This window comes from Polypterus senegalus, chromosome 4 (assembly GCF_016835505.1).
Source record: "Polypterus senegalus isolate Bchr_013 chromosome 4, ASM1683550v1, whole genome shotgun sequence".
NCBI lineage: Eukaryota > Metazoa > Chordata > Cladistia > Polypteriformes > Polypteridae > Polypterus > Polypterus senegalus.
Genome location: NC_053157.1, coordinates 68,555,647 through 68,571,276, shown reverse-complemented (window position 1 = coordinate 68,571,276; position 15,630 = coordinate 68,555,647). Strand labels below are relative to the sequence as shown.

At 38.3% G+C, this 15,630-nt stretch overlaps 1 protein-coding gene across 3 annotated transcripts in view; it reads right to left on the bottom strand.

Moving 5' to 3' along the window:
* Window positions 1-15,630, bottom strand: part of ptpn13 (protein tyrosine phosphatase non-receptor type 13) — a 344,308-nt gene that overhangs the window by 70,432 nt on the left and 258,246 nt on the right. For all 3 annotated transcript variants that reach the window (XM_039750815.1, XM_039750816.1, XM_039750817.1), the window contains 4 exons: window positions 14,657-14,819; window positions 8,646-8,860; window positions 5,061-5,159; window positions 3,770-4,161 (listed from right to left, as the gene is read on the bottom strand). In XM_039750815.1, the coding sequence (XP_039606749.1) occupies window positions 3,770-4,161; window positions 5,061-5,159; window positions 8,646-8,860; window positions 14,657-14,819 (869 nt within the window). The remainder of the gene's footprint in view (window positions 1-3,769; window positions 4,162-5,060; window positions 5,160-8,645; window positions 8,861-14,656; window positions 14,820-15,630) is intronic.

Here is a 15,630-nt window from a genome sequence, read left to right as displayed (position 1 = left end):
CCAAGTGAGGCTCTTCATAGGAAAAGGCAGGCTCTGCATTCAGATCTCAACCTCTTAACAACCAAAGAAACTGAACAACTCATTTTTAAATCAAGACACCATTACTATGAACACGGAGTGAAAGCTAATAAGCTCTTAACTCAACAAATCCACAAGCAAGAAGTTCGCAATGCAATCTCAACAATCACCAACACGAAAGGAGATAAAATGATTGACCATAAAAATATAATGCACATATTCAGAGACTACTATGAATCCTTATATTCTACTGAGTTTAAAGAAGACAACACACAATCTAATGCATTTCTAGATATATTACAGATACCACAAATAGATACATTTGGTGCAGAGGAACTGGATAAACCTTTGGAGCTGTCAGAATTACTAGATGCTATAAAGTCACTTCAAAGCGGGAAAGCAGCAGGCCCTGATGGCTACTCTGTAGAATTTTATAAAAAATTCTCCACTCTGCTAACTTCTTTCTTATTAGCAACATTTACAGAAGCTAGAGACAATCAAATTCGACCTCAAACTGTTCGCCAAGCATTAATCACCGTCTTTCCTAAACAAAATAAGGACTTATTACAATGTGCATCATACAGACCAATTTCACTTCTGGATAATGATGTTAAGATACTCTCCAAAGTCCTAGCTAGAAGGATGGAGAAAGTGCTCCCTTCGGTAATATTACAAGATCAAACTGGATTTATTAAAGGCCGACACTTAGCTTCCAATCTTCAACACCTGTTTAATGTAATATATTCACCAGCAAAGTCAAACACCTCAGAAATATTATTAATGTTTGATGCAGAAAAAACATTTTTCACCAGAGAAATTTGGGTTTGACCCGAATATTATTGCATGGATCAAACTACTGTATTCCGATCCAGAAGCTTCAGTTTGTATTAACAACATTTGTTCAGACTACTTTAAACTAGAACATGGCACCAGACAAGGATGCCCCTTGTCACCACTGCTGTTTGGAATCGCCATTGAACCACTGGCAGTTCAGTATCGAAATGCTTATCAGATAAAATGGATTATCGGAGAAGGAGACTTGAACAGAAAATTTCTCTATATGCAGATGATATGGTACTGTATATATCAGACCCACAAAATATTGTGCCTGTAGTCTTAACAGCACTTACAGAATTTCAAAAGATCTCTGGTCTCAGAATTAATCTGAATAAAAGTGTGCTCTTTCCAGTGAATTCTCAAGCATACAAAATCAGATTGGACACCTTCCCCTTTATCATTGCAGATCAGTTTAAATATCCATTCATTATCCAACCTGCTATATCCTAACTACATGGTCACGGGGGTCTGCTGGAGCCAATCCTAGCCAATACAGGGCGCAAAGCAGGAAACAAACCCTGGGCAAGGCGCGCACACACACACCCACACTCAAAGCACACACTAGGGATAATTTAAAATCGCCAATGCACCTAACCTGCATGTCTTTGGACTGTGGGAGGAAACTGGAGCACTCGGAGGAAATTCACATAGACACGGGGAGAAAATGTAAACTCCACGCAGGGAATACCTGGGAAGCAAGCCCGGGTCTCCTAACTGAGAGGCAGCAGCGCTACCCACTGCGCCACCTTGCCGCCCTCAGTTTAAATACCTAGGGGTAAATATCACAAGTAAATATAAAGCTCTTTATCAACAAAATTCCACCGTCTGTATGGAAAAAATTAAGCAAGACTTGCATAGATGGTCAACCCTTCATCTGACTTTAGCTGGAAGAATTAACATTGTTAAGATTAATATCCTCTCTAAGCTTCTCTTTTTATTTCAAAACATTCCAATATACATCAATAAATAATTTTTTAAGCAATTAGATTGAGCCATAACCTCATTTATTTGGAACATCCACATATCCAAAGAGTGACCCTACAAAGACCTAAGGCAGAAGGCGGCATGGCTCTACCCAACTTTCAGTTTTATTACTGTAGAGCAAACATACAAGCTATAAAAACCTGGACACAAATAGATGAACATACACAGGCTTGGTCAGCAATAGAACTAAAATCCTGCAGTACTTCTTTATATTCCCTGCTTTGTGCCCCAATAAATGCAAGTTATCGCCAATATATAAATAACCCAATTGTGCTTCACTCACTTAGAATATGGAACCAATATAGAAAGAATTTTAAGATGGAGAATCTTTTATCTGTGGCACCTCTGCATGAGAACAACCTTTTTCAACCCTCGCAAACATATGCAGTTTTTAAAATCTGGAAAACATTTGGGATTAAATTGCTTGAGATCTTTATATAGACAACATCTTTGCATCCTATGAACAATTACATTCCAAATGTAACCATCCAGCAACACATTTCTTTCACTATCTTCAAATCAGAAACTTTGTCAAACAGAACCTGCCCGATTTCCCTCATCTCACACCTTCCTCTATGCTGGAAAAAATATTGCTCAGTTTGGAGGACTCAGACAGCATTTCTGCAATATATAAAACTATTTTACAGTCCCTCCCTTTCAAAGATCCAAGAGGACAATGGGAAAAAATCTATCACTCAGCATATCAGAAAAGGAGTGGAAGGTAGCAATGCAGAGAATTCATTCAAGCTTCATATGCGCAAAGCAATTATTCAACTTAAAATTATATATCGAGCACATTTGTCTCGCTTAAAACTGTCCAAAATGTTTCCAGGGCAAGATCCAACCTGTGAATTCTGCAGTCAAGTCCCAGCCTCACTGGGTCACATGTTTTGGGCCTGCACCAAATTAACACCATTCTGGACAAAACTCTTAAGTACCTTTCAGACAGCCTTGGTGTCACAATCCCTTCTAACCCACTAACAGCTGTGTTTGGTGTTCTTCCAGATGGGCTAAAAGTGGAGAAGGAAAAACAAACTGTGATTTCCTTCACTACACTATTGGCACGCAGACTTATTTTGCTAAACTTGAAAAATCCTAACTCTCCTCTTTTAAGTCAGTGGGTAAATGATGCTTTATACAATTTGAAATTGGAAAAAAATGTAATTCTCAGGTATAGGATCTGTGCAGAACCTTTTCAAAATCTGGCAGTATCTAATCAATAATATTTTAGAATAAGCTTTTAAAGTACTGAGGAAATAGATTCTCTTCCCATTTCCTTTTTTTTTCAATCCACCTACTAAACTCATCAGTTTTTGAATTTTGACCAACTTTACGTTTTAGTCCGTTGGCCATACTCTTTCTCAGAGGTGGGGGTTGGGTTGATTTGTTTTCAATCCTATTTTTTGTAAAAATTGATCTATCTAATGGAATGATTACAATGAAATCAATAAAATTAAAATAAAAAAAAAAGTGAAAGTGCACATAAACCACAGTGAGCACTGAGGCAAGAGCTTGGCTGTGATACAATTTTACCTGTGTTTAGCAAATACACACTAAACAGCTCACAGGAGGCATGCTTCTTAAATAATTCTATATATTTCATATACAGATCTATCAAAATTGACAGGAGGCACAGAATACCACAATTTAACATTTACTTCTAGTTATAGCACTGGACATGTATAAGTGTAGCTAAAAGTAAAAGTGAGTAAAATGAAAAGGAAATGTGACACATGGAGGAATTTCCCTGTCACCTAGAGCACAAGATTTACAATGATTGGTGTTTAGACACATAGAGCTATACATATATCATTTTAATAAAACCAGATAGCAATCTATATGTCATAAGTCTCAACAGCTAAACTATATCATGAACATGGAAAATGAAAATGTTATTCATAAGTTTATCATGTAGAAAAAGACAGCCAACCTGTCAATGAACTGAGGCCTGCTGGGAGACTGCTGTGGGGAGTAATAAATGGTGCAGGAAGCATCCTCCAAAGTGCAAGGAGTTTCATATTGTGTTTCTGAAAAGCCTATTCTGTTAATGGGAGTCTGATAGATGCTAGGATCCCACGTCTGATTGTTCTCTTGTAACAGGTTAATTTCATCACTGTCTGTGCTGTCACTATAACTGTCTCGCCTGGATGGTGACTTCAGCTGGAGCTTCTGAAATTCCCCATCATCGACTTCATCAAGATCATCTTCTTCTTGATCTGAACTGTCACTTAAACTGTCATCAGTTTGTTGCAGCAAAGAATCCTTGGGTTGGTCTGATGCAGAAATATTGTGAGAGTCTTTTCTGGGAGAAGTCAGCGGTGTCTGTAGTGGCAGTGGTAATAATATGAATAGACAAACAAAAAATGTTTTAGTATTGATTAAGTATTATTGAAACATTCACATCAAATCAGAGCTTTATTTCACCATATTCTTAATTTTTTCAAACACATTTCATCCAGTGCTGTACAAGTTCTTGTATATTTTCAAAAATAATGCTTTCATGCTAAGTTGAGGGACATCTACTCCGATGTTCCCTTAAAAATGATGTTTTTTGAAGTTTGTTTAAGGAGTTCAAAGGGGTTTAATTATGGTATGGTATAGCAAATATTCAAAAGTCTTCAGTGCCTCAGGACTGCAGGGAGCTACAGGTAGTCCTGCTAACTTGTGACAGTCTCTTCAAAATTTGATTATTATTTATTTAGTTTCTTTGTGATAGCCATTTTTATACTACTGAGAAAAGGTTCAAATTAGGTCATCGGGACAAAAGCATTTTTTGAAATGTGCAGCAGCTTCAGTGACTGGCACAATACACTATACATGGATGAAAGGTTTGTTTTCACTAAAGATTGTCTTATTTTTAATTGACAAAAAATTTGCTTGTAGATTAAGCATGTTGATTTATATTTCAATTACTGTATCTAATATATATATATATATATATATATATATATATATATATATATAAAACCCAGCCACAGGGGATGCACAAACCAATGTGTTTCTTCATGCCGGTCCTAAGCCCGGATAAATCGGGAGGGTTACGTCAGGAAGGGCATCCGGTGTAAAATTATTGCAACATCAATATGCGGACAACAATTTTGGATGATCCGCTATGGCAACCCCTAATGGGATCAGCCGAAAGAAGAAAAAGAAGACTGTATATATATATATATATATATGTATATATTACTAAAAATCAATCAGCATGAATTTAATCTTACCAAAAGTGCTGGGTCAAGAGCTGGTAAAACTCCTTGCTCAGGTCTACATAGAAGAAGCGTAACTTCTTGCGATGTTCCTCTCAGAGCAGATATTACCTCCTGGGGAAAAAAGAATCACAAATAAAGACATAAACAACAAATTATATATTTTCAATACTTTTGACTTATTTTATTATATAATACTCATTTATCATTTCTTTGGAGAATTTTATTGAAAGACCTTTACTTAGTCAGTGGAGTGGAAAAAAAGGTCTCGGTAGGCTATATTGCCACCTAATATTTGTAACTTGCAACTACACTAAAGAAAACCACAGTTTTGTAACACTACAAGAAAACAGCACTGTATTTAAAAGGTATAAGTTGCAATAAGTTTTTCCTGTTATAAGTTATATAGTTTATTTTTAATAAACATATTTCAAAGAAAGGGTCATGAAATCTATAAAAAATATTAAATCATGATGTTGCAGCAGAAACTGACGATTTTTAAAATATATCGAAATCTGGATGATTTAGGCTGCCAGCACACTACACAACTAAGTAGGAGAGCATGTTAAACTGCTGATTTCATCAAGTTGAGGATGTCAGGTTACACGACTAGCATGCAGTAGATGATTGCTTACATTACTATCTATTACAACACGGTCTTATATTACCAAAATTATTGTAAACTTGTCACATTTTGTCAGCCAGTTCATGTGTTGCTTAAGAGTGCAGGTGGCTGAACAAGTGTTTTCCAGGTATTGTTAGCTCAGCTGCAGACCATCTTTTTCCTTTTTCCACTCTATTGTGGTACAACAAACATGAGACATTGAATAGATGAGCCACTGTTCAGTATGTATAGTCTAAAATACCATTTTTCATTCATTGTACTTAAGTATTCAACAGCTGTCTGCTCTCTATACACAGTAGCCCACCCAAACGATTTAACACTAAATCAAACCAGTTTGACTTTGTTGTAGTGAGTTGGAAACTATATAACTGAGTCACTAAGTTAATGTCACACTACACCATGGGCAATCATGGGCATGCTAACCAAACAAGGTTTATGGATGGAATAGTTACTGTCATTTGGCAAACTTTTTATTGTCTGGCATACCCATGACTCATGTTTGCATGTATTATTTTATTGCAATGTGCTGTATTATAAAGATTTGAAATGTTAGCTTTTAAACTTGCAATAATAAAAATAACTATCTAAATAATAAACAACAATAATTGGATTGTCAGCATCTGCACTCAACTCCTTCACTGGGCAGCAGTTTGTTGTGGCCTTCCTTTCAATGTGTGCTACTGGGCAGCACTAATCACACTGCATTCATATAGTGGGGGTAGCAAGAAAAATAAAAACTATGAGCTCAGCTAGCACCACTCCACAAGCATTATGCTGTCAATAGTATATTTTTTAAGCATCAAATTCAGCATCTCAAGTGTTCTGTGCCTGTTTTGTGCTTTTAGAACTTTAACGCGTTTTTTGGATTTTATTTTGTCCAGTGCCTTTCTAAATACATTTTTATGCCACTGTGACAATGAACATCAACATGAGTAAAAGAGCAGAAAAGGCATGGCAAACAGATAAATATCAGTTACTATTTTAGTAACATCTGCAATCCAAAGACTATTCAAAAACAAACAAGCACAAAGTCATTTATCTAAATACTATTAGATACAATAGACAATAGTGCATCATTTAATGCAGTATATAGCCCTATTTCTTTAACTTTAACTTAAATATCAGCTTTTTATTGAGTGCTAAATGTGTTTTCTATTTGCCTTTGGGACAGTTCAATAATAACAGTAGGTAGAATGTCAGATTAACAGCAATATGAACCCAGCCAGATTACCACGAAATACTGGCACTAGCAGACAAGGGAGGCCAAGTAAAATAAGAACCCACTGGTACCATTGGCAAGCAATCAAGTGAGGACCCATCTACATGGAATATACTAGAGTTGTGAGCTGGGGATCCACGCTGCACCTGGGGAGAGCTGATGCTATAGCCAAATAACTTTTTCAGGAGCTACAGTGTCTTCCCACAGTTGAAACACATATCAATAGAATTTAGTTGTGGTTTTTAAGTATATATAGTGTCTTTCAATTTGGAATTAAAATGGATTTTGATTCAGATTTTATGCATTAGACTTAACAATATAGTCTGAATTGTTGAAGTTGAATGAAAACAAAATACCTTGTACATAAATACACACACAACATATATATATATATATACATATATATATATATATACATATACATATATATACATATATATACATATACATACTGTATATATATATATATATATATATATATATATATATATATATATATATATATATATATACACATATATATACATATATACATATATATATATATCCTCTTTAATAAAACCCTTGTGTGCGTCCAGGTGTCTGTGTGTGTGTGTCTTCTGGTGAAGTGCGCATGCGCGGGGCCACACAGCACGTGTTCAGTCTTTTTCTGTGCATTCCCTGTGCAGAGAGAGAGACAGATACACACACAGGCGTGCGCGAGTCACACACACACCGTGTCACACACATACACGAGACACACATACGCGAGACACGCACACGTGAGACACACACACGCACACGCAAGACACACACACACACGCAAGACACACACACGCACACAGGCGAGAGACAGACAGACAGACACACACACAGACAGAGGCGCGCGCTTAAGAGACACACACACGCAGGCCCGCGAGAGAGACACACACACACAGGAGCGTGCGTGCATTGTTGCAATGTTACTTTTCTTGGTTGTTTATTAAATTACAGATTTTTCAAATGTTCATTTTTTTCCCCTGTGCTTAAAACTCATTAAAAAAAGAGTTTTTAGCGAGCGGGTCATAAAGCTATAGCGCAAATTCTTGCAGTGTTAGTTTTCTCTGTTGTTTTCTCAGTGTTATTCAATGTTTTTACATTTAGTTTACTATTACGCTGTGCTTTCTATGGTATAGTTAACTATATTTGTGCTTAAAAACTTAAAAAAATATTTATTTACATACAGTTCATACGGTCTGGAATGGATTAATTATATTTACATACAATCCTATGGGGGAAATTACTTCGGTTCACGACCAAATCGGGTTACAACCAGAGTTTTGGAACGAATTATGGTCGTGAACCGAGGTTCCACTGTATTACTGTCAGACAAAATTACAGGCATTTCACGAAAAATACAAACCAGTATTATTGAGAAAGAAAATTAAAGGCACAGAATACAGTGACACATATTACAGCCACATACAAGGTCCCTTGTCATTTAATATAGACTGTTCATACAAATGTTTATGCACTACTGTTCTAGCGTCCGTTATTTTAACGGGCTTAATGTCTAGTATATATATATATTACACATGCACATATAAAGAAAAATGATAAAAACATGCATCTATGTCAATGTGTTATATTCTATCAATAATTACACTATCTATAGCTTTTACCATTATTTGTTAATTGCTTTTAAAGAGTAAACGTTCCCAATTTCTCTACAATTCTGAATGTAGACTTACAGGAAATTTCGCAATACATTTAATGTAATTTTGCAAACTGAACATACATGTTGGGACAGTCCTTTCAATGAGGTGTTGTTGACACGAAGGATGACATCTCCAACTTCAATCTGACTGCTCTCTGCTGCTGGCTGCCCAGGAAACAGCTTCTTCACTCGGACCAGGCTGTTTGCTATAGGGTTCGGGGGGAGAATTTCCTCCCTACAGAAACTGAATCCTAAACCTGAGGAGTTTTTTAGCAATTTGACTTCAAACACATTATCTGTATAATAAGAAAAAAGAGATAGAGGTGAGGGAGTAAATCCTTTGTTTCAGAAGAATTTGTATTTTGTAAACTAACACAAATAAGAAAACATAAGTATTTGTCTGCTGTGGGTCAGAGGTAAAGGTGTTTAATTTCTTTTATAAGCAAGCAAAAAAATGAATTCACTGATATAATCTGACACCACTGCTAGGCAGCAACACTCAATACCTCTAGGAATTACATTTTCACTGAAAAACCACATTAGTCTGTGGTTTAACAAGAACATGAGCATCCGTGTTAAGCTAGTACTACAAGAAGCAAATGCGTCCTATATTGTATTGTATATGTTATCTTTAAGGTATTTTAACATTTTTTTAATTAGCCTGCAAATATTACATGCAAAAATGTTTTACTTTAGTTTTTGAAATCTTGCTGTACATCTTGCCACACCAGCAGAGAAGTCTATACACTTTGTAATATGCATTTACTAACAAGTTTATAATAAATGTTAGCCCTAAAATAAAATGCTCATACAAAAGTACAGCCTGCAAACCACTCATTAAAAAAGTTAGCAAAATCAGAATAATGTTTGGTCTTTCAGTAAAAAACATTTCAACAGTAAGCTCCTATTTACCAAGTTTATCAAACTCATACCCAGAATTTTTATTTTTTTAATTAGAAACCAATTACCACTGATAAAGAAGCAGACTTCTTTTACTTTCATTTTAATTAAGTCGTTTAAGATTCATAAGCAGATTACCAGGCAAATTGGGAGTTTATAGAGTTTCTGGAAGGAAAACATTTTGGATGAAACAAAGTTCTGAATCTGAAGCAATTTATCACTCTTAATGATAAACATTATTTAATTCTATGCCATAATTCAGCCACACCAGTAATGTCCAAAACTACTGATATTCATTTTTATCTGAAAACATCATCAACATCAACAAAACAGATCATTACTTAGATTCATTTTTTTCCTTTCTAATATTTTATTGAAATAATTGCAATATGATGGATACATCCATCCATCCATCCATCCTCTTCCGCTTATCCGAGGTCGGGTCGCGGGGGCAGCAGCTTAAGCAGAGAGGCCCAGACTTCCCTCTCCCGGCCACTTCTTCCAGCTCTTCCGGGAGAATCCCAAGGCGTTCCCAGGCCAGCCGGGAGACATAGTCCCTCCAGCGTGTCCTGGGTCTTCCCCGGGGCCTCCTCCCGGTTGGACGTGCCCGGAACACCTCACCAGGGAGGCGTCCAGGAGGCATCCTGATCAGATGCTGGAGCCACCTCATCTGACTCCTCTCGATGCGGAGGAGCAGCGGCTCTACTCTGAGCCCCTCCCGGATGACTGAGCTTCTCACCCTATCTTTAAGGGAAAGCCCAGACACCCTGCGGAGGAAACTCATTTCAGCCGCTTGTATTCGCGATCTCGTTCTTTCGGTCACTACCCATAGCTCATGACCATAGGTGAGGGTAGGAGCGTAGATCGACTGGTAAATTGAGAGTTTTGCCTTACGGCTCAGCTCCTTTTTCACCACGACAGACCGATGCAGAGCCCGCATCACTGCGGATGCCGCACCGATCCGCCTGTCGATCTCACGCTCCATTCTTCCCTCACTCGTGAACAAGACCCTGAGATACTTGAACTCCTCCACTTGGGGCAGGATCTCTCCCCCAACCCTGAGAGGGCACTCCACCCTCTTCCGGCTGAGGACCATGCTCACGGATTTGGAGGTGCTGATTCTCATCCCAGCCGCTTCACACTCAGCTGCGAACCGATCCAGAGAGAGCTGAAGATCACGGCCTGATGAAGCAAACAGGACAACATCATCTGCAAAAAGCAGTGACCCAATCCTGAGTCCACCAAACCGGACCCGTTCAACACCCTGGCTGCGCCTAGAAATTCTGTCCATAAAAGTTATGAACAGAATCGGTGACAAAGGGCAGCCCTGGCGGAGTCCAACTCTCACTGGAAACGGGCTCGACTTACTGCCGGCAATGCGGACCAAGCTCTGACACTGGTTGTACAGAGACCGAACAGCTCATATCAGGGGGTCCGGTACCCCATACTCCCGGAGCACCCCCCACAGGATTCCCCGAGGGACACGGTCGAATGCCTTTTCCAAGTCCACAAAACACATGTAGACCGGTCGAACAAACTCCCATGCACCCTCCAGGACTCTGCTAAGGGTAAAGAGCTGGTCCACTGTTCCGCGACCAGGACGAAAACCACACTGTTCCTCCTGAATCGAGGTTCGACTATCCGACGGACCCTCCTCTCCAGAACCCCCGAATAGACTTTTCCAGGGAGGCTGAGGAGTGTGATCCCTCTATAGTTGGAACACACCCTCCGGTCCCCCTTTTTAAAGATTTAAATGATGGATACATAAAGGCAAATGAGATTGAATAAACAGGTCATCTAATGGCTTGCTTGGCATCTCATTATTGCATGGCTGCTGGAAGCAATTAAGGTTCCTGAATGTTAAAATATTAAGTTTCATTAACAGCAGTAACTGGCTACTATGTAAAAAAAAGCTTAAATGAAAATATATATGTATATGTACAGTGCATCCGGAACGTATTCACAGCGCATCACTTTTTCCACATTTTGTTATGTTATAGCCTTATTCCAAAATGGATTAAATTATTTTTTTTCTCAGAATCCTACACACAACACCTCATAATGACAACGTGAAAAAAGTTTACTTGAGGTTTTTGCAAATTTATTAAAAATAAAAAAATTGATAAAGCACATGTACATAAGTATTCACAGCCTTTGCCATGAAGTTCAAAATTGAGCTCAGGCGCATCCTGTTTCCCCGATCATCCTGATTCTGCAGCTTAATTGGAGTCCACCTGTGGTAAATTCAGTTGATTGGACATGATTTGGAAAGGCACACACTTGTCTATATAAGGTCCCACAGTTGACAGTTCATGTCAGAGCACAAACCAAGCATTAAGTCAAAGGAATTGTCTGTAGACCTCCGAGACAGGATTGTCTCGAGGCACAAATCTGGGGAAGGTTACAGAAAAATTTCTGCTGCTTTGAAGGTCCCAATGAGCACATTGGCCTCCATCATCCATAAGTGGAAAAAGTTCAAAACCATCAGGACTCTTCCTAGAGCTGGCTGGCCATCTAAACTGAGCGATCGGGGGAGAAGGGCCTTAGTCAGGGAGGTGACCAAGAACCCGATGGTCACTCTGTCAGAGCTCCAGAGGTCATCTGTGGAGAGAGGAGAACATTCCAGAAGGACAACCATCTCTGCAGCAATCCACCAATCAGGCCTGTATGGTAGAGTGGCCAGATGGAAGCCACTCCGTAGTAAAAGGCACATGGCAGCCTGCCTGGAGTTTGCCAAAAGGCACCTGAAGGATTCTCAGACCATGAGAAACAAAATTCTCTGGTCTGATGAGATAAAGATTGATCTCTTTGGTGTGAATGCCAGGTGTCAAGTTTGGAGGAAACCAGGCACCGCCCATCACCAGGCCAATACCATCCCTATAGTGAAGCATGGTGGTGGCAGCATCATGCTGTGGGGATGTTTTTCAGTGGCAGGAACTAGGAGACTAGTCAGGATAAAGGGAAAGATGACTGCAGCAATGTACAGAGACATCCTGGATGAAAACCTACTCCTGAGCGCTCTTGACCTCAGACTGGGGCGACGGTTCATCTTTCAGCAGGACAATGACCCTAAGCAAACAGCCAAGATATCAAAGGAGTGGCTTCAGGACAACTCTGTAAATGTCCTTAAGTGGCCCAGCCAGAGCCCAGACTTGAATCCGATTGAACTTCTCTGGAGATATCTTAAATTGGCTGTGCACCGACGCTTCCCATTCAACCTGATGAAGCTTGAGAGGTGCTGCAAAGAGGAATGGGCGATACTGGCCAAGGATAAGTGTGCCAAGCTTGTGGCATCATATTCAAAAAGACTTGAGGCTGTAATTGCTGCCAAAGGTGCATCGACAAAGCATTGAGCAAAGGCTGTAAATACTTATGTACATGTGATTTCTCAGTTTTTTTATTTTTAATAAATTTGCAAAAACCTCAAGTAAACTTTTTTCATATTGTCATTATGGGGTGTTGTGTGTAGAATTCTGAGGAAAAAAATGAATTCAATCCATTTTGGAATAAGACTGTAACATAACAAAATGTGGAAAAAGTGATGCGCTGTGAATACTTTCTGGATGTGTGTGTGTGTGTGTGTGTGTGTGTGTGTATATATATATATAGTGAGGTTTTTGATAACCCCCTAATTGAGCTGTGCGCTGACATTCACTTAACGTAGGCAGGGACTGGTTGTTTGCTGCTGGTGCAACTGCAAGTTTGCATGCTTCTCGCGTAACGTGTCTGTCGCCTACTGGTTGACGCAGAGAACATTTAAAACCAGAGTCTTTCTGTCTCCTAATTTATGCAGGAAGGTGATCTGTACTTTTAATCTGAGAAGACAGTAAATATAGGACAACGTCATCATCCCTGATTGCATGATGTGTGTATTTGAGTGCCAGCTCTTGTTTGGATAGATGCTCTTGACAATGTTTCTGCCTTGACGACAATAAAGCTGTTTTTATTTTGGACATGCTTCCTTCTCTCTTGTGCAAGTCAATTACAATTACACTATATATATCTTGTCATGCACACAGAGCTCCGATTTTTGGGCAACTGATCGTCCATGTCATGCAGCTGTTTTGTCAAGTCAAACTTCATGCAGGTGGTACATCTTTTTGTTTATGATCTATGCAGATGGCTTGAAGTTTTTCTTTTGGCATGAACATAGAAACACTTTGTAAAAAGTTATATCTTTCATTATTTTTATTATTTCTTCACAGGGTCTCATATGCTTTCTGACTATTGGAGGGCCCTTTAAGGTTTGCTTTGATTGGCTCTTCTTCAAGTGGTTAATTCTTATGCATTCAGCCTGCACCGCCTTCCCTTACACGGACCTAGCATGCAGCTGCATAGATTAAGAATACCATACCAGTGACCCACACAAGACCCACAGAGCCTCAACTGTAATGACCTGTATTCTTTGTGACAGACATACAGCCAGTTTGACATATGGCTGGTCCCAAATGGAGCTTTAAGTTGGTGCATGACTGTCCATAGGTAGTTGAATATAGCAACATTTCAAATTTGTTTATACTCAAAACAAGAATGAAAATACAGTAAAAAAAAAAAACCAAAACTGAATAATAATGAAAAATATACTGAAAAAGTAGAGCTCAACCAATCAATCAATTCATTTCATTTTTGAATGCCACAAATTTTATGAACACAAAGAATATGGTAATATGGCAAAACATGTTTCCAAAAGTTTTCACTTATACAAAATTTGGATTGATTTAATTTAAACTTAAATTTTATAAACTAATAAAGGGTTAGCAACACTGTTTTCATAGTTGTATTAAATTAACAAAAGCCTGTTCCAACACAAATAATTTGTATATTATATCTGAAAAATGTATTACGTGCTTATTTGTAACTATTCTGCAATGCGCAATGTTGAATTGAATGAATTCACTCATACTAGTTTTCCCAAAAGCTTTACTTTGCACAGCTGTTTCAGCCAGTAACTTCAGACATAAAAAAGTTTTATGTATTCAGTACAGTGCATTTTAATGAGGCATCAAAATGCTGTTTCCGTTCTGCAGGTGAAAAAGGCTATTATGATGCAACCCTGTGCATAAAAAGAGAAGTCCCTAACAGACTCAGGAAGTGGCTTGTAAAGAACTTGTAAAGAAGAAGGTGTTCCGTTGATTTTAAATCTAAAATTGTGTACAAATTGTGCTTTACTTACAGTTTTGCAAAGGACTTACCTGCCATTACAAAGCTGTAATCTTTGGCCACATTAAAAGTTTTATCTTGCTCTGTTACTTGAGGTGGAGTATTAGGCGCAGATGGGGGTGTACATTGTGGGGTTACAGGTGCATGAACCTTCGCAGCAGGCAACTGACCCTTTTCCAAAAGTAATTTAACCACCTGCAATGAAAAATTTCAGAGTTATGTATTTTTCATTAGATAAGTAAAGCATTTTTAAGAACATTAAACTAAAAAGAGAATATCTTTTTCATTTTAACAGGGCATCTGTATTTCCCCAAAGACATTTTGTAGGTGGTAGAAAAGATGTAATAAAGGACAGAATTCAATCTCCTCCTGACACATTTATACTGAAGAATATAAACTACCCATAACTCCATACAACAAGGCCTGCAGTTTGTGATACACATTATATATCTTTGCTTTTCCATGTATAACTGTATTATTTATCTTGTCTTTTGTCTTTCTCTTTCTAACTATCCTGGATCAAAAATGGAAACACAACTGAGGCAGTGTGCAAATTTAACCAGCGTGTTGAATTATCCCTTTGTTGTACAAAAGACAGGCTGTCGAGGCAGTTATCTTTTTCTATGGTTAACATTTAAAACATGCTGAAATAAGAAAATATCTATTAAAAACCTACTTTGAGAGCTTTGAAATGTATATAATGTCAATACCAGTTCTACATTTTGCTGCATATCAGCAGTGTTTGGAGCTAGCCTCTACTAACTAGCATGGAATACCAGCACTTCTACTTGTATCTCTTTGGAGTATGTTCTCATTTCCATTCAATACTCTGGAATGGCACTATAATGCCACACAGGTTAAGCAGCAGCAGCTATTTCCTGTGAATGCAAGTGACACCACCTGGCTGTCTGCCTTTAAGCTTATAATTGCTCCAGGGGATTCTCCCAACTAAACAAATATTTAGCTACAGAAACTGAAACATCTTAAGTACTGCTTCTTCTTTTCT